General features: G+C 33.5%; 1 protein-coding gene and 1 non-coding gene across 2 annotated transcripts; both read right to left on the bottom strand.

The window, feature by feature from the left end:
- Positions 1 to 5102: 5102 nt before the first annotated feature.
- LOC113760141 lies at positions 5103 to 5684 on the bottom strand. Its single transcript, XM_027302712.1, has one exon. The coding sequence runs from the start codon at positions 5682 to 5684 to the stop codon at positions 5103 to 5105; it is 582 nt and encodes a 193-aa protein (XP_027158513.1).
- A 5552-nt stretch (positions 5685 to 11236) lies between these two features.
- On the bottom strand, positions 11237 to 11343 carry LOC113764235. Its single transcript, XR_003467519.1, has one exon. It is a non-coding gene; the product is annotated as a small nucleolar RNA R71 (small nucleolar RNA).
- Positions 11344 to 19956: the final 8613 nt, after the last annotated feature.

The following is a 19956-nucleotide window of genomic DNA, read 5'->3' on the forward strand; positions in this document are numbered from 1 at the left end:
TTAAAATATTAACACATCACCAAATTATTATTCATTGTAATTTCACAATCGAAACTTATAAAAACAATCAAACAAAAGTTATTTGAATACAATTCAACATGATAAAATAAATACAACTAAAGTAATCAAGTTTTCACTTTTGGCACAAATACAATCACTAATTCATTATTGTGCTTTTGCTTTTTTTTTTTTTAGAAAAAAATGTTATTGTATTAAATGTAATTAGGGATTTAGTATAAATGTATTAGTAAATTTAGTATAACCAATTAATAATTTGTATTACTATTAGTATAATTGATAATATCAATTATATTACATATACTAATATACATTATATAATACATGTAACTAATAATATCATTATCATAAGTTTGTAACTAATTAAATTATATATTATATATAATTATATACATGTATATTTTATATATTTATTTTTTAAAGCGGTTGGCGGGGCAAGGGATGGGGCGGGGGTACACTCCCCCACCCCCCCCGCCCCGGTTCTAGGCAGGGGGAAAAAATTCCCCTCGTCCCCGCCCCATTAGTCCCCCGCGGGCACCCGCCCCCATTGCCATCCTTAGTCAAAAGTAAATATAATTGCCTTAACTATATTAACTAGAACTTCTTAATCTATGTAAAAATAGAAGTAAACCTATCTTTATAGGACATAAAGAGTACTAGATGACTCATGTTTTAGGCGATCAATATATTAACTATCCTTTTGAAAAAAAGGAAATATGTCTATAATTTAAGACAAATACAAAAGGAAAGTAAGTTTATCTTCATGAGATGAAGGGAATAATTTTTAAAGTGTACACCCAAAATGAAGTGAAGTTGGAACATATTTAAAGGGTGTATTTGAATATGAGATTATTTGAAATATTATTTGGAATAATTATTATAGCACTTTTCGTGATATAATATATATAAGCTAAGAAAAATGATTGGGAGGATAAAAGAGTGTGCTGAAAAATATATTTGTGGTGCAAGGAAATAATTCTCAATAAAAATGGCTGTGTTAGATTGCTTGTTTTGATAGGGATATGTCTTTCTATGTATAAAGCATGAGGAGGGCGTTGGGTTTTAAAATTATGTGTTATTTTTTTATTTTTTTATTTTACCCCTATAAAAAGTAAACATTTACTAAGGATAACTATTTGATTTAGTAACTTCTAATAACTTCCACACACAATAACTTTTATTTGTTTGTCGAAAAAAAAGTCATAACTTCTTTTTTTTTACAAAAAAAAATAACTTTTATTGATTTTAATACAAGTAACTTATTTATTAATTTGGGTATGCTTGTCCCACGTCTCCCTCCCTTCTCACCCTCTACTTCCCCGCTCCCTCATCCTTTCCGTCTCACCCACGCAGCCCTTCCTCTCCCTTCTTTCCTACCACCACCCTAGGAGTCCTTCCCCTTTTTCCTACTCATACCAGCCTCACCCACTCTTGCGGCGCTCCATGTCCCCCTTAAATAACTGGTCTTGCTGAAGTGAATGAATATAACAAACTGGGATACCACTTAAAATTGAAATGAGCTAATAAATTATTTGAACAACTTTGAGAAATTTAGAAAATAGGTAGGGTTTTAGACTATATCATCTCGTATACTTGTCTAAACTCTAAAGTACAAAGAATTGATATGTTGCTTCAGTGCAACAAGCATAAGGAATTAGTATATTTGTTGAAGTGAGAATTAATGAGTTAAGTGCACGTATCAAGTCAATCTAGGATCTAGTGGAACGTACTTGGAAATTTATACATGCTAGTATTCAATTCACAATGACATGTTAAAAAAGTGGAATCCACATTGATTTAGTAGTTCACTGTTTAATTGTTAATTTTTTGATTGTTGTGAGACTAAATTTATTTTCGCAAAGTAAGTAATTCTTGATTTCTAGAACTTTATATAATTTGGGGTACAGTGGAAGGAAATTTTAGCACAACATAGGAAATATGGCTATGATTTCAGATGAAACATTTAAATATGAGTAAAATAGAATGAGAATGATAGAGTAGCTACTTGAATGTCATGACTAGATTATGGGAACTATTGCTTTTCGCAATTGATGAAGAAGACGGTTAATATACTCTATTTTCTTAATAAAAAAAAACAATTACTATGGTTTGTAATACTAAAGGGGTGGTGACTTTTTTCTTTTTCTTTTTTGTGCTGGTGTTGGTGATTTGCTTCTTCAAGTTGTCAAGCATACAATTATATTGTTGGCAAAATAAATCAAGTTTAGAAGTATCTATTTATTTATTTACTAATTTTATTGGAGTCAGATTTTTAGTAGTTGTGTTATTTAGAAGTATGTGTTGATGTAAGTGATTTCTTACCCAACAACACTGATAGATTATAAATAAAGGATTAGTAGTGATATTTTCTTAAAAGAGTCTAACAACATCTATAAGGTTATGTTGTGGTGTGCATTTCTACCATTATTTTGAGATATTAATAATATTATGAGTTATTTATTTCTTTCCTTCTATATAAATATTTTCACGCTCAGGTGTAACTCATTCGTTGGAATCCAAATCTGTGATAAAACATCGTTTAAGAGCTTTGAAATTAACTAAGGTTCGAAACTTAAGCGTTTCGTTTAACAAAACTCATTTGGATAATATTCATATTACTTATCACACCCTAAAAACTCATGCTCGCTCTTTTAGTTTTGGTAAGGAAGCGATTAAAACTTTGAAATTCTCATTTGAATTAAAAAGACGAGGAAAACGTATTTCTATTGGTCGCTACTTTCATGTTTCCAAGGATACGAGGTTCGGTCAAATCCCAACTTATATACCGCTACGAAACAAGACTCGAATACCTTAGACAATTCAAGTTCAATTCAACCTCAAATCTTCGCTTAATTCGTGAGTACTCACGCCTAACCCTCGAGTGAAAATTTGGGCGGCATGCCCTTTCTATTTAACTATTTTCCAACCATTTATGGCTTCATTATGTTCCTCAACTCAGCCCAAATTCACACATAAACAATCTTAACACAATATTCCTTCAATAGGCTCAATGTCATCCCAATACAAGGCAATCCTAGTAATGCAACTATCAAAATCAAAGCTGGAAACTAGTATTAAAGAAGAATAACTAAGTAGCAGGCTTGACACCTTCTAGTGTTTTGGTCACAACTGAAGCTATGCTTATCGGATTGGGGTATATTTTAAGGTGTTTCGAAGCTCAGACAGAGAGTTACATTTCTTATGAAGACATCACCACCCAATTCGTGCATTTTCAAGGTCAAAATATGAAATCTCAGAGAAAACAGAAAGCTGCCTGTGAAATAGGGCTTTTGGTAGTCAGGGGTATTTTAGTCATTTTACATGCTATAGTGCTCCGATTGAGCTGAATTTTATAGGCATATAGTTAATTCCATTCCCTACAACTTTCATGTTTTGATCAAGACCTGATTCGACCTCTATCATGGACGAATATGCAGGTCAGAAACATGACAGATTCATCATCAAAGCAGGAAATTCACTTCTACTTTAAAAATTTATATCCTAACTCAATACTATCAAGTCCTATATCATCAAAACCATCAATTACTAGGTAGACAACCATAATCAAGGCTGAAAATGTAAACCCTGGTTAACCCTTCCATTATATCATCCAAAATTGAATCATTAACCATAATAAGCCAAGAACATAAGCTTCTATCCAAATTTAAACAAGATTAAGGAAGAGAAAAGGAAAGGAAATCATGATACCTTCCAATAATTGCTTGTAAGTGAAAACCACACTCCTTTCTTCCAAAACTTTTACTACACAAAGCTTCCCCAACACCAAAAAAGAAATTTAATTGGTTTAGTTCAGTTGATTTTACTCAAACAAGGATGGATTCAAGGTGAAAGTTGAACTTTGCTCTCTTTTTGTTTTCCTCTCCTCAATTTCGGCCATGCTGGTAAGAAATGAAGCAAAATTTGCCAAGAAGAAAGAAACTTGTCTTAGTCAAACAACCACTGGATTGTCGACACTTGTCGCTCAAGATCTTTCTTTGTTTTTATTTTCTTTTCTTCCTTTTCCTTAGTCAATAATGGTGGCCGACTTATGGGTTAATTAAGGGCTAATTAACTCAATTAAAAAAAGAAGATTAAGGTAATAAAGTACTGTTCAAATGGTGTACTCACTCGGTAGCAAACGGTACACGTCGGTTCAAACCTATTTTCCTTAACTCGCACGTACTTGTGTTTTTACTTATGATTCAATAATTTATTATTATCACTTCTAATCACACACTTTTTCTTATCTAAAACTCACTCTTAACCACCAAATTTAGTACACACACCTCACCAAGTGATCACACGGCCAAAATACACGAAAACCTTAATTTACCCGAACTATAAAACTAAGAGTAAAACTCTTAAATCTCTTATTCATTACAACTATTGAGAGAGTAAATGAGTAGTAAACTATCATAAAGTAATTGATCAAAATAAAAGAGAATTTTAAGAAAATATGAGCGAATTTTTCAGTCATCACACTCTCTCCCCTTTAAAAGAATTTCGTCCCCGAAATTCATACATTTATTCGTAAATAACTCAGGATATTTTTCTTACACGTCCTTCTTTAACTCCCAGGTCTCACCATTAGCTAAACTTTTAACCAGATAATGAAAAATATGAAATTTACCTTGGTGGTCTAAGGCATACACTCTGGTTGGCACTCTGAGTTTATCCCCTCCTACATTCGGTTGTTTAGGGCATGATTTGCCAGCCAACTGAGCATCACTAATCAGGGGGCAATTGGCGATCTGATACTCAGTACTTCCACACCTTAGGCATTTTCAAGTTTTTCTCCAACAATTATCCTCAGTATGGTTAGTTTTCCCACAATACCCACAAGTTATTCAAAAAACTGAGGTCTGACCTCCCTGCGAGGCACCTCTTGCTTGTCCCCTTCCACCTAGGGTTTCTCTTGCAGTAACTTCTTTAGGTGTCCCCGGAATTTACTCACCACCATCTCCTCGACCCACCTTAGAGGGTGGCATATCTAAATCACCTTGTTCCTGCCCTTGATTTCTACTAGGCGCACCTCTCCTTTTTGCATGAAAAACCCTTACTTGTGCCCTGACAATTTCTATTCTCTAGGCTTTCTCCAGAACCTCCGTAAAAGTATTAATTTGTGCCGCCGCCAAGGCCTCCTGTATTTCTACATTGAGTCCCTGTACAAATCTCCTTATTCTCCTTTGCTCCGTAACTATTAATTTAGGAGCAAACTTGGATAGCTTAGTAAACTGAGTCTCATACTCAGATACACTTAGGGTTTCCTGACGGAGTTTAATAAAATCATCCTCCCTCTTCTCCTGAACTATCGGTGGAAGATATTTCTCGTTAAACTCCTGTACGAAATTCAACCAGGTCCATGCGGTCCCTTCTCTTTCCCATTTAGCCCTAATTACGTTCCACCAGGTTCTCGATGGTCCCTCAAACTGAAATACAACAAAATTCACCTGCCTATCCTCCGTATAGTTTAAGACAGCGAAAATATTGATCATCGTGTCTAACCACCTCTCACCTACCTCAGGGTTCGGTCTTCCAAGAAATTTAGGATGAGAAAACTTTTGGAATCTCTCTAGAGCCCTATCTTGCCTCATTTCAGGGTTCCTAGGTTGATTAACAGGGGTTTGACCCTGCTGTTCTCCCAGTCGAGCAAGTATATTGGTCATTTGCTGAATTGTCGTTGCTACTTGGTCCCCCCTTCAGCTCGGGATTCTTCAACCGTTTCACCTCTCTCCTCTCTCGGTTCCCGTACTGGTTCTTGTGCCTGTCTAGCCCCACGGCCATGGTTAAAATCGCGTCCTCAGGTAGTTCCACATTCTTGACTCCGCCTACCCTCCATACCTCTTTTGGACAATAGCTTATATAAGTATAAGTAAAATAAAGTAGCTATAAAGTTCGATAAAGCATTTTCAAATCATAAAATGAAAAATAATAGAACACATTGAAAATAACTTACTTTCGTTATATACATATCATAACAATCCACATATCCTATGAGACATTAACCCTAGGTATTGATCAAACCCTACACAAAACTTGAAGAAGTACAACTAAGTACGTACACGTGAATAATAAGGGTCCCAAATCTCACTAATATCTTCAATATATTCCAAGTCCAGTCTATTCGCATCCCCCGTGCCTTGACTTTCGCCATCCAGGTTTATCCTAATATTATTCGGGATATCGACTTATCATAAAGGTATCACTCTTTGGTACTCGGGTGCAAGAATCAGAAAATATGATAATTCACCACTCGAGTTAGTTGGACTCAAGAGAAAATCAGCCACTTTTAAAATTCCTACCCAACATACATATCTAAGGTCCCCAACAATAGACATTTGTTCCACACTTCACAAGCCAATCCCCACAGCCCGAGAACCCTCTCCCGGCACGAGTTCGATAAGAGCTCTAATACCATCTGTAACGACCCTACCTCCCCCTAGAGCGTACTTCAGGGTTTAGCAGACCGCCTGCCCAACTCTCGTTAGAACTCACTCGCTCACTCACTCACTCATTTCAAATAAAATAAGTTACAACCTCAAGAGTAAAGGAAATAACAGTTCCCAAACTTGGAACGTATATGTACATTCATTTCTATTCAAAGCATTCGTACAATCCCAAATATATCACAAGATTTAATTTCTCAATACATTCAACCCTAATTGAGAAACTAGTGCGAGTATAATCGCAAAATTTTAAAAACTAGACTATGCTATCCTGTACCAGTCTCATGCCTCGCTCGTACCCCTGTAAGGAAAACAAATGGAGTGGAATGAGCTAAAAGCCCAGTGAGGTTCCAAATAGCAAGTTGACAATTATTGAAAAGTTCACGTATCAAAGTAGCAAAGTAGCGAGAATAACCAGTCCGTAAAAGTAAGCAATAACACTTCAAGTAACAAATCTCAAAATGAGCAAGTGTAAAATTCTTTTCTAAAAGAAACAATAACACTACGAATAACAATCAAAGTATAAGGATAAAGATGGCTTTCAGGAGCCAATTTCCCGTTGCTTCACCAGAGTTTGATCAAGTATTAGTTGACACTCCGTCAACCTTCAAGTAAAGTAACCAATCTAGTAGTGCTTCGTTTAACACCAATCCGTCCACCATTCAACCCCCTTACCGGGTCCGAACACCAACTAAACACTGGTGGTAATACTCGAATATACCGATTAGCCGAGGAGATAACACTCCATTCGACAACACTAGATACCCATGGTTCGTTATCTAATCGACCAAATCCTTACCGGCTCTACTCGATTAATTAGCCAGTGGGGTTTGGGTTCCCAAGTAGTTACTATAGTCGATGACCAATCGACTTAGTCAAGAGAAAAGTACAGAGAAGGGAATGAGAGGTACCTCCCACTCGTATTGAGTGTGGTACATACTGCTACTCAGTACTTACAAGTCAAGCACAAGTACAAATACAAGTACATGTCAATGCAAATCAAATCACTTATACAAGCATGAATGAGATATCAAGTATTTAGTTGAGTTAGATCAAGTACGATAAAGTACATACTTGCCCGACCAAACGAAGCAAATGTTATCCGATCACGTTGGTAAATCAAATACCAAGTTTAATCATGTATTTGGAAGCACTCACCAAAGATTTAGTGCTTGTCAAAATCACGCTCAGGTGTAACTCATTCGTTGGAATTCAAATCTGCAATAAAATATCGTTTAAGAGTTTTGAAATTAACTAAGGTTCGAAACTTAAGCGTTTCGTTTAACGAAAATCAAGTAACTGAAACTCATTTGGGTAATATTCATATTACTTATCACACTCTAGAAAACTCATGCTCGCTTTTTTAGTTTTGGTAAGGAAGCGATTAAAATTTTGAAATTCTCATTTGAGTCAAAAAGACGAGGAAAACATATTTCTATTGGTCGCTACTTTCATGTTTCCAAGGGTACGAGTTTCGGTCAAATTCCAGCTTATATACCACTACGGAAGAAGACTTGAATACCCTAGACAATTCAAGTTCAATTCAACCTCAAATCTTCGCTCAATTCGCCAGTACTCACGCCTAACCCTCGAGTGAAAATTTGGGCGGCGTGCCCTTTCTATTTAGCTATTTTCCAGCCATTTATGGTTTCATTATGTTCCTCAACTCAGCCCAAATTTACACATAAACAATTTTAACACAATATCCCTTCAATAGGCTCAATGTCATCCCAATACAAGGCAATCCTAGTAATGCAACTATCAAAATCAAAGCTGGAAACTAGTATTAAAGAAGAATAACTAAGTAGCAGGCTTGACACCTTCTAGTGTTTTGGTCACAACTGAAGCTATGCTTATCGGATTGGGGTATATTTTAAGGTGTTTCGAAGCTCAGACAGAGAGTTACATTTCTTATGAAGACATCACCACCCAATTCGTGCATTTTCAAGGTCAAAATATGAAATCTCAGAGAAAACAGAAAGCTGCCTGTGAAATAGGGCTTTTGGTAGTCAGGGGTATTTTAGTCATTTTACATGCTATAGTGCTCCGATTGAGCTGAATTTTATAGGCATATAGTTAATTCCATTCCCTACAACTTTCATGTTTTGATCAAGACCTGATTCGACCTCTATCATGGACGAATATGCAGGTCAGAAACATGACAGATTCATCATCAAAGCAGGAAATTCACTTCTACTTTAAAAATTTATATCCTAACTCAATACTATCAAGTCCTATATCATCAAAACCATCAATTACTAGGTAAAAAACCATAATCAAGGCTGAAAATGTAAACCCTAGCTAACCCTTCCATTATATCATCCAAAATTGAATCATTAACCATAATCAGCCAAGAACATAAGCTTCTATCCAAATTTAAACAAGATTAAGGAAGAGAAAAGGAAAGGAAATCATGATACCTTCCAATAATTGCTTGTAAGTGAAAACCACACTCCTTTCTTCCAAAACTTTTACTACACAAAGCTTCCCCAACACCAAAAAAGAAATTTAATTGGTTTAGTTCAGTTGATTTTACTCAAACAAGGATGGATTCAAGGTGAAAGTTGAACTTTGCTCTCTTTTTGTTTTCCTCTCCTCAATTTCGGCCATGCTGGTAAGAAATGAAGCAAAATTTGCCAAGAAGAAAGAAACTTGTCTTAGTCAAACAACCACTGGATTGTCGACACTTGTCGCTCAAGATCTTTCTTTGTTTTTATTTTCTTTTCTTCCTTTTCCTTAGTCAATAATGGTGGCCGACTTATGGGTTAATTAAGGGCTAATTAACTCAATTAAAAAAAGAAGATTAAGGTAATAAAGTACTGTTCAAATGGTGTACTCACTCGGTAGCAAACGGTACACGTCGGTTCAAACCTATTTTCCTTAACTCGCACGTACTTGTGTTTTTACTTATGATTCAATAATTTATTATTATCACTTCTAATCACACACTTTTTCTTATCTAAAACTCACTCTTAACCACCAAATTTAGTACACACACCTCACCAAGTGATCACACGGCCAAAATACACGAAAACCTTAATTTACCCGAACTATAAAACTAAGAGTAAAACTCTTAAATCTCTTATTCATTACAACTATTGAGGGAGTAAATGAGTAGTAAAACTATCATAAAGTAATTGATTCAAAATAAAAGGAAATTTTAAGAAAATATGAGCGGATTTTCCAGTCATCACACTTCGTGCCGAACATTTTTAAATTCTTTGGTGTTTTAAGCTTAGCCCAATGACCAGCGCCGGACATTGGGTCGGTCTTCATTAGAAAAATGTGTGAATATGTGATTTTTTGAGTCCAATGAAGCCTATTACTACTCTGATTAGGATATATCTTCAAGAAACTATAAATAGGGGCTATCTAGGTCGTTTTTAGGGCGGAAAACATTATTCTAGCCTAACTTTAACATCTTTTTGTAATTTATTCTTGAGATATCAAGATCAAACGGAGGTGAATCAAGAAGCGCACAAAGAGAAGACTGGAGCAAGTAACTAATAACTTTTCTTACTCTTTTTATTATCTCTGTAGCAACTCTTTGAATTCATAGTTTTAATTTCCAAATCATATTGAACTAAGTTGTTTTTAGGGTTAGGGTTTTTATGAAGGAATTTGATTAATTTTTCTAGTTTAATTTTTGCCTTTAGCTATGATTTATATATCTTGATTTTTAATTACGTGTTTATATTTGGCCACTATAGACATGCTCTTAGAGTTTGAATTGAACTAAGAAGCGATATACAATTGTGCACTAGATAGATAAACATATTTGGCCTAATTACGAGAGTAGTTTAGGATTTGTATGACACACTTATATCATCAGAGTTCTTAAAGGATTTAATTGAATACTTGCGATCTCGAAAGAGACATAGGATTTAATTAGTCACACTTTAGATACATCGAGAGATAATCTAAAATACAATTGTGTGATGCGTTCATGGTTTGTTAAGAAATTAGTTAGATCATTGATTCAAATTCTGGATTAAAACCTGAAATCCTAGGCTCGCGTCTATTATTTTCTCACCACTACTCTATATGAATTGATTATTCTTTTATTGCTTAGTCAGAAAATACAACTTCTTGAATTTAAATTTTGTTATTTTGTTAGAACAATTAAAGTAGAAAATTAACTCATCCCTATAGGTTTGACCCTGAAATACTCCAAGTAAATTATTACTAATTTACTACGATCAACCTTGTGCGCTTACAGGAATTTGTCGATCAAGTTTTTGACATCGTTGCCATTGATGACACTTAATTTTCTTACTTTAGTTATTATTTGTATATATTATTAATATTTTGTTTGTATTTTGTTTGTTATTTTGTAGGCATCTATCTTCTTGGAGTTCGACAAATCAAGAAATTCAAACAAGTCCGAGATGGCGGTTGATAATAGAAATGATGTTGGACTTCATTTGAGAGACATCTAACGCCCAATAATTGTAGCATCTCTTCATTGTATCCGGCTAAGTGAAGAGGCCAGAAATTATGAGTTGAGGACCATTCACCTTACCATACTTCCATCTTATCATAGTCTTTCTAATGATGATCCTTTCTTCTTCATTCGTGAATTCTATTCGGTGTTACAAACTTTTCCTTTACATGAAATTACCAAGGATGGTCTTCGAATGGGGTGCTTCCCTTATTATCTCAAGGATCGTGCGAAATCATGGTTGTTAAATTTGCCAGAAGGATTTTTGAGAACATGGGAAGATGTTTATAATATCTTCATGTCAAAGTACTATTCACCTCAAAAGACACTTGATTTGAGGAATAAGATTTGTACCTTTGCTAAAATGGAAGAGGATCCAATTCATGAAGCCTGGGAACGGTTCAAACTATTTCTTGCTCAATGCTCTCATCATCAATATCCTTTGGCATTTCAAGTACAATTCTTTATAATGGTTTGACATTTACAACACAAAATATGGTGGAAATTGCAGCTAGAGGATATATTGGAGATAAAACTCCAGAAGAATTGGTTGCAATATATGAGTTGCTCTGTAGTAATTCACAACAAAAGCCAGTTCAGCATAGAGAAGTAGCTGTTCATGAGATGAGTACGTTAGTGGAATTGGGCTCACAAGTTTCTGAGTTGAGACGTCAAGTGCAAATATTATCACATCGTATAACCCAACCACAAGACTTGTATTCATATGGAGTTTATGGTGTCCAGCAAGAGCATGACTCTAGCGCATATAGTTTTAGGTGGAACAATCACCCTAATCTCTTGTGAAAGGATTCAGGAGTTGGACTTGCTAGACCACTAGATTGTTTCAATTACCAACAAGGGCCTCAATGTCAACCTTTACCTACACAAGAAAGAAATTCCAGTATGGAGGAGATGATGTTGCAGTATATGTAAAAAATAGATCAGTTAGCTCAATTGCAGCAGGCATCTATTCATAACCTTGAGAAGCAAGTAGACCAATTATCTATGACATTGACTCAAAAGAAGCAGAGGGGATTGCACAGTAATACAGAGGTGACTCATATGGAGTCCACTATGGCGTTATCCCTTTATTCGGGAAAGGTGTTGGATGATCCTATTGACGAGCTGAAAAGTATACTCAAGGAGGAAGGTGTAATAGATGACAAGAGAGTCGAGACTCGAGACGAGATATATACTTCGGGCAAAGAGTTTCGAGTTGAAAATCAATCCATTAAAGTGCCCAAGATTAAAACTTATGTGCCACCCCTTCCCTTCCCTCAGCGATTGAAGAGTCCTTATCAAAGATTTTTAGAGAGATTACAAAAGCTACACGTGGATATTCCAACTGCTAAAAATATTGCAAATATGCCCTCCTATGCTGAATTTTTGAAGGAAATTATGCGGAAGAAGAAGAAATTGGAGGCATTTGCAAGAGTTTCACTTATTGAGGAGTGTAGTGCAATATTTTAAAATCATCTTCCTGTCAAAATAAAGGATCCAGGGAATTTTACTGTGCCATGTTATTTTGAGAATATTTTAATTGAAAGGTGCTTGTATGACCTTGGTTCCAGTGTTAATCTGATACCTTTGTCTTTTTTAGAAAATTAAAGTTTGCTTAGTTCACACATACAAGGGTGACTCTATAATTAGCAGATTGTTCAATTCGATATTCTATTGATATTATGGAGGACATACTTGTAAAAGTTGGTAAATTTTATTTACTTGCAGATTTTCTTGTCTTAGATATTGAGGAAGATATTAGAATGCCTATAATTGTAGGTAGAGGATTCTTAATTATGGGAGGGGCTCTTATTGATGTTCCTGAAGGGAAACTTACGTTAAGAGTGGGTAAAGATGCACAAGAGTTTAAAGTTTTTGAAACTTTGAAGTGTTCCTCATATGATGAGTCTTGTTGTCATCTTGATGTTATTAATACTGTTTCTAATGGAGTATATATTCATGAGTCATTATTTGATCCATTATAAGATGTCATTACTTCAGGTGAGGATGAAGATGTGAAGACCGTAAATGTTTTAAGCATGGAACAAAATCTAGTACTTGCACTCCTGTAGGATCTTCGCAAGTATGTTTATTGTGCGGTACAGAAGTGCGGCATAGCTGTAAAGAAAGGAGCTAAGTTGCTTCCTCAACCATACCTCGGTGACCTTCCAAAGTATAACGTAGAAGCAATGAGACGGGCTAAAACTTTCTATCCTCTTTGAGTTTGTCTAGCCTTGCCCGGTTGAATACATAAAACTTAGCACTTATCGGAAGGCAACCCGACTTTCTTTTTAATTTTATTTAATATTTTTCTTGTTTTTGGGATTAATGGTGGTATTTAGTTTCTTAGAATTTTATTACTTTTTAGTTTGGATTATTTGGTGGTGTGTTTAACCCCTATTTATTATGTTCACTTGTTCTTTTAGCTCGATAGGATAGGATCCTGAACTTGACTATTGGATGATAATTTGCAACTTCCCTTCCACTCCACTTGGTCAATGGAATTCATTTATTATTAGGGGAGTTTCACTTTCATCTTTTTTCTTGTTAGTATTTCTTTAATTTACCCCCAACATTGAGAATAATGTTGTCTTAAGTGTGAGGGAGGAATAAATGGGTGAAGTGAAATTTTTGAATTTTTGAGCTAAAATTTTTCAAATTTTTGTTGATTTGTGGTACACAATGGCTTATAGTTCAAGTATTATTATTATTATTAAAGTTTATTTTTATGAATGTGTTAACTATTTAATATTGCTTTGGAGTGCTCCTTTGGTGAATATTTAGTATTTTGAGACTGTTTCAATTTTTTGCTAACTTTTCTAAATATTGTAAATATTTTTCTAGTATTTTTCTTGTGAATTTGGCCTGGTTATTAATCTTAGTTCTCTATACTATTAGGGTATGAAGCGGGCTTTTGTGTTCTTATTTGTGCTTATATGCTTATTGTATTAATTGAACTATAGTCCACTAGTTATCATTGCCTAGTAACTGAGGTCCTATCCTAAAAGTGTCGACTTTTGCGTCAAAAAGTGACGATAGCTATGAGTATGTGATTCTTTAATAGTGAAAAGTTGAGTAACCGGATTTCTTTACTTGGGAGATGTTGGAGTTCGCGTCAAAAGACTTGAACGGCTAAGAATTAAGTATATTCCCCTTGTTAAAATGTGAAAAAGCTTAAGTGTGGGGGAATTTGAAAAAAAAAAAGAAAAGTAACAAAAAAAAAGAAAAAATGCGGATTATAATAATTGCCTATGGATCCATGTGGTTATATGTTTGAAATTTTGCTTAATAGTTGGGCCATTTGTGAAGAAATGCTTGTCAAATATTTTATACTGCTAATTTAGTTAGCTGCAGTTGAAAGGGTCAATGGTATTAAAAGTTAATCGAAAAATTATCTCTTTCGTTTTCACTATTAGTACTTGACACTTGCTTAGAATGGTTGTTTTAATAATCATAACCTTGAATATAGCCATTGTTTGTATTTAATAGATTTTGTTCTTGTACTTGAGAACAAGCACAGACTAAGTGTGGGGGAGTATGATAGGGTGCAAATTATAGTGCATTCATAGGTATACGTTGTTAGTTAACTATGTTATTTGAACTTTATCTTAAGTAGAAACTACTTAATTTTGCTTTTATATTATTCTAGTAGGTGAAAAGCTTAATTGGAGACAAAGCGGACAAAAAACGTGACGTGAGGAAGCAAGGGAAGACGGAAAAATCAATAGAAAGAGGTTTGACAACATTGACATATTTTAGTATTTTGGTAATAATTTGAGCTATATAAATTGGATTGAGATGATTCTTAATTCAATTTGAAGTTAAGAGAATGCTCTACAACTTTTGTGAAGACATCAAAGTCTAGTTCTCACTTTTTCATAGTCAAAAGTCCAAGTAACTAAAGTACAGTTGCGCTGCGATGCTTTTACGACTAGGTCTTAGTATTTTAGGTATATCTCAGCGTCTAGATCTCAAAATGACTTGATTCTTACGGAGTTGCAAATTTTATTTAAAGGGTTATGTTTTGAGCAAAAACTGATTGAACCTTGCTGATGGTGTTTTTGGGCCTTAAAAGTGATCTACATGCGGATCCATACCGATCCACGGATGGATCCATGACCTACGCCGAAAATCACCAAGGATTTCGCGCCAAACATCTCCAAATTCTTTAGTGTTTTAAGCTCAGCCCAATCACCAATGCTGGACATTGTGCCAGTCATTGGGCCGGTCTTCATAGGAAAAATGTGCAAAAAAGTAATTTTTCGAGTCCAATAAAACCTATTCCTACCTTGTTTGGGTTATATTTTCAAGAAACTATAAATAGGGGCTATCTAGGTCGTTATAGTTTATTCTTGAGAGATTAAGATCAAACGGAGGCGAATCAAGGAGCGCCCAAGGAGAAGATTGGAGTAAGCAATTGAGAAGTTTTCTTACTCTTTTTTATCTTTGTAGCAACTCTTTGAATTCATAGTTTCAATTTTCAAATCATGTTGAACTAAATTATTTCTAGGGTTAGGATTTTTATGAAGGAATTTGATTAATTTTTCTTGTTTAATTTCTTGCCTTTTGTTGTGATTTATCTATCTTGATTTTAATTACGTGTTTATACTTGGCCACCATAGATATGCTTTTAGAGTTTGTATTGAACTGAGAAGGGATATACAACCGTGTACTAGATAGATAAACATACTTAGCCTAATTACGAGAGTAGGTTAAGATTTATATGACGCACTTATATCATCAAAGTTTTCAAAGGGTTTAATTGAATACTTGTGATTTTGAGAGAGACGTAAGATTTAATTTGGCACACTAATGTATCGAGAGATAATTTAAAATACAATTGTGTGATACGTTCATGGTTTGTTAAGAAATTAACTAGATAATTGACTCAAATTATGGATTAAAACCTAAAACCCTAAACTCACGTCTATATTTTCTCACCACTACTCTATTTGAATTGATTATTCTTTTATTACTTAGTTAGAAAATACAACTTCTTGAATTTAAGGTTTATTATTTTGTCAGAATAATTAAAATAGAAAATTGGCTCGACCTTGTGGGTTCGGCCCTGGAATACTCTAGGTAAATTATTACTACAATCGACTTGTATGCTGGCAGGAATTCATCAATCAATAGAGTTTTAAAATATAAAAGATTATACTGTGAATCACAAATCATCAAATCTGACCAATTGAATGAACTGCTCCATAGATATCTATGCATGTCTATTCCCTCAAATCTACTATCCAATTAGTTCAAACTCAAAACTGATGTTGAAATCTGATGAGAAGACCCAAAAATTTTAGATCTAACATATAAATATGAAGAAATGCTTGGATCTGAGAAAATAAATAACAAAAAATAAACAAAACTCTCATTAGGATAGCCTGAGAGAGAAGAAAACTCTCACTAGGATACCCTAGTAGACACTTTATTAAATAAAAGTAAGAACGAAAGAAGAGGAAGGGTGACCTTGGCTTGAGATCAAGATCTCCCTCCTATGAAGGAAGAAGAGTAGAGAGAAGGTTGAGGGGAGAGAGGGGGGAGAGAGATGGCAACAAAACTGGTAGGTTATAAATAAAGGATTAGTAGTGATATTTTTCTTAAAATAGTCTAATCTATAAGGTTATGTTGTGGTATGACTTTCCTCCATTATTTTGAGATATCAATAATATTATGAGTTATTTATTTCTTCCCTTCCACATAAATATTTTGAATGATTTTTTTATTCCTTCAAATTCTATAACCCTGCATATATCAGTTATTATTAGAACGCTAAATTTGGGTTCTACAATTGGTATCAGAGCTAGACCATTAGAAGGTTAGTCTTGCATTTCCACTATCATAGAGTTAGGATATAAAGTTGTCGGGAAGTATTTAGTTGATCGAGTTAAACCATGAAATTCATCTTGAAGTTTGTATTGGGTGAAGAATTTGACTATAAGATTGGTTTGAAAATTTTCAGATTGTTACGGGTGTTATGACAAAGATTAGAGAAGAATCCTATCAAATTTGTTGATTGTTACGGGTTGTTCAATTGAAAGATTTGATTAGTTAATTAGCAAGAGAAACTAGGAAAACTTGACAGAAGGGAGAGGAAAATTTATTCAAACATATGAATTGTTAAATAATGATAGAATTTTATAGAAATTTGATTGATAGTGAAAATTTTGCTAAATTAACTTCTATAAGTACAAATAGATATGCATATATTAATTAAGTTTTAAAAGTGGAAAATATCTAAAACAATATAATTTGAATGATTTTCTTTGTTGAATTTTTGCAAGTGAGTTGCCAAAAAAGGTAAAGGCATGATTATTCATTCAAGTGATGCACAAAACAATGGCAGAAAGTATTTACAAAACTTTTGTTCATTGTACTAAAATCCCTTGGAGATTTTGGACGGTTATTTATTAAGTTTTGTAGACTATTGAGAAGAAACATACTTTCAAATTGAAATTTGGATGTTAGTATTAGGTTGTAAATTTTGAGAATAATAGATTTGTTGACGATATGAATAAATTTAAAATTTTGAATTTGTTAAGCATTTGATTTGCATACCTTGTTTAGAGAAAACGAAATTTTATTTAGTAAAAGAAGAAGAAGATTTTGATTTGATAAATAAAGGAAAAGAAATTATTGTTGGAATTTGTTGGCTTGGACTTTCTTCAAGGTGATGGGAAGATGTTTGATTTCATGGATATGGATTTTATCGAAGTTGAAAAATGTTTTGCTCTTAAAGAATTGATCGATAGTGTGAATTTTTTTTAACAATTATGATAGTAGGGTGTCTAAATTATTTGATAGTGATCATTTTAGCAAGAAAGAAATTTATAATTTTGTATTTTTAGGTACTTATATTTGGTGATAAATATGGTGGCTCTGGTGATAAATGGGTCTGTATGAATGACTATTTTGATTGCGAAGAAATTGCTGAGAAATTATTTGCAAAATATAAAGTCGTCCATTACCATGATTAAATATGAAATTTAATTTTAAGGTATTGCATACCGTTTCGACAGCTACAGAAATTTCAATAATGTTGGTTGTTCAAGATGGAGTTGAACTTGTCTTAATGAAGAGTTTAGTTTAAGACAGACAGGCAGGGCTGTCAAAATAAATTAAACTTAGAAGTATTTATTTATTTATTTACTAGTTCTATTAGAGTTAGGATTTAGTAGTTGTGTTATTTAGAAGTATACGGTGATGTAAGTGGTTTCTTATCTAACAAATCTAATAGGTTATAAATAAAGGATTAGTTGTGATATTTTTTTAAGAGGGTCTAAGAGCATCTGTAAGGTTATATTATGATATGACTTTCTTCCATTGTTTTGAAATATCAAAAATATTGTAAGTTATTTATTTCTTCTCTTCCACATAAATAATTTGAGTGATTATTTTATTCCTTCAATTATGTAACCCAACATGCTTCAATTATTATTAGAATCCTAATTTGGATTCGACATATATATTTAGGTAGGAACTTAATAATTTTGGTAACATTTTGATTTTATTACCTTGCATACATTATTTCTTATTATCTCGCATATATTACATTAAAAAAATCTGACGTTAAGTAATATTGGAATAAAATTTTGGGAAAATGACCTGTTTCGTCTCTCACATTTCGTAAAAATATTCTTTTCGTCCCTCACATTTAAAACGAAGCAAATTGGTCCTTCACATTTAAAAACTTAAGCTTTTACATCCTAGAAATAAACTCTCAGTTGTGAATCAAACCATTTAATAACCCGATTACAAATTTTGGAGGTAGAATTGGTAGATCACTCGCAAAAACATATTTCCAACAAATAAATTAAAGCAATTAAAAAATCTTAATTAAAACCCATTTGTTTCTTCAAAAAAATGAAATAGTGCTAAAGCTCTCAAGCACTAAACCCTTAGTGCAACAAAACTGAGGAATATGTCTAAGGGTTTAGTGCTTGAGAGTTTTAGCACTATTTCGTTCTTTTGAAGAAGCAAACGGGTTTTAATTAAGATTTTTTAATTGTTTTAATTTATTTGTTGGAAATATGTTTTTGCAAGTGATCTATCAATTCTATCCCCAAAATTTGTAACCGGGTTGTTAGATGGTTTGATTCACAACTAAAAGTTTATTTCTAGGATGTAAAAGTTTGGATTTTTAAATGTGAAGGACCAATTTGCTTCGTTTTAAATGTGAGGGACGAAAAGAATATTTTTACGAAATGTGAGGGATGAAACATGTCATTTTCTCTAAAATTTTCGAAATATCTTCAATCCAAACAAAGCAACGTAAGAACATAAAAAAGTTAGTGCAAATTAAGTATAGAGTAAGAACAAAACATAGAATCGTTTTGTTTTTTTCTTGGCCAACATAGAATCTTACATGAATGTGGACGAATGTATGTGATGCACATTACTCCTACTATACAAAATTGAAGAGAAGAATTCATGAATTGCAGTTCCTATTTTGTTAGGCATTTTGCAAATTGCATATTTTCTCCCTTTTTGCGAAATAATAAAAGAATGACAGTGTATCTTCCAGCTACCACTTTTGTTGCTATTTGTTAAAATATATGTTTTGTATTAAACTTCTATGAAAAACTCACCACCCTCTATTTTCTGTCCAACTTACTTGAGGAGTTTCTTTTATCTTACTAATCTGAGTGTGTTTGGATAAGAGATTATTTTATTTTTTAATTTGAACTATTATTTAAAATAATTATTATAATACTTTTTTGTGATATGATATATAGTATTGCTATATTAAGCGAAACATCAACCCTTAATTCCGTAGCGAATCGTATGGATCCTAAGATTAACTTTATCTGTGAAAGAGAAGAAAAATAGGGAGCGATTATAAAGTGGGACAATTTCCTTTTTATCTTTATCACTAAATTTATTTAGTCATATATTTTATATCTTTTTTTATGATATATATGAGATAAAAAATAGTTAAGAATATAAAAAGATTGTGAAAAAATATGTTTGTGTAACCAGATTCTGGACGCAACCATGCGACTAAGCGTGTTTTAAACTTCAAAGTGCTCCCCGCCGCCAGTGGCTGGC

The sequence above is a fragment of the Coffea eugenioides genome, chromosome 2 (assembly GCF_003713205.1).
Source record: "Coffea eugenioides isolate CCC68of chromosome 2, Ceug_1.0, whole genome shotgun sequence".
NCBI classification, from domain to species: domain Eukaryota; kingdom Viridiplantae; phylum Streptophyta; class Magnoliopsida; order Gentianales; family Rubiaceae; genus Coffea; species Coffea eugenioides.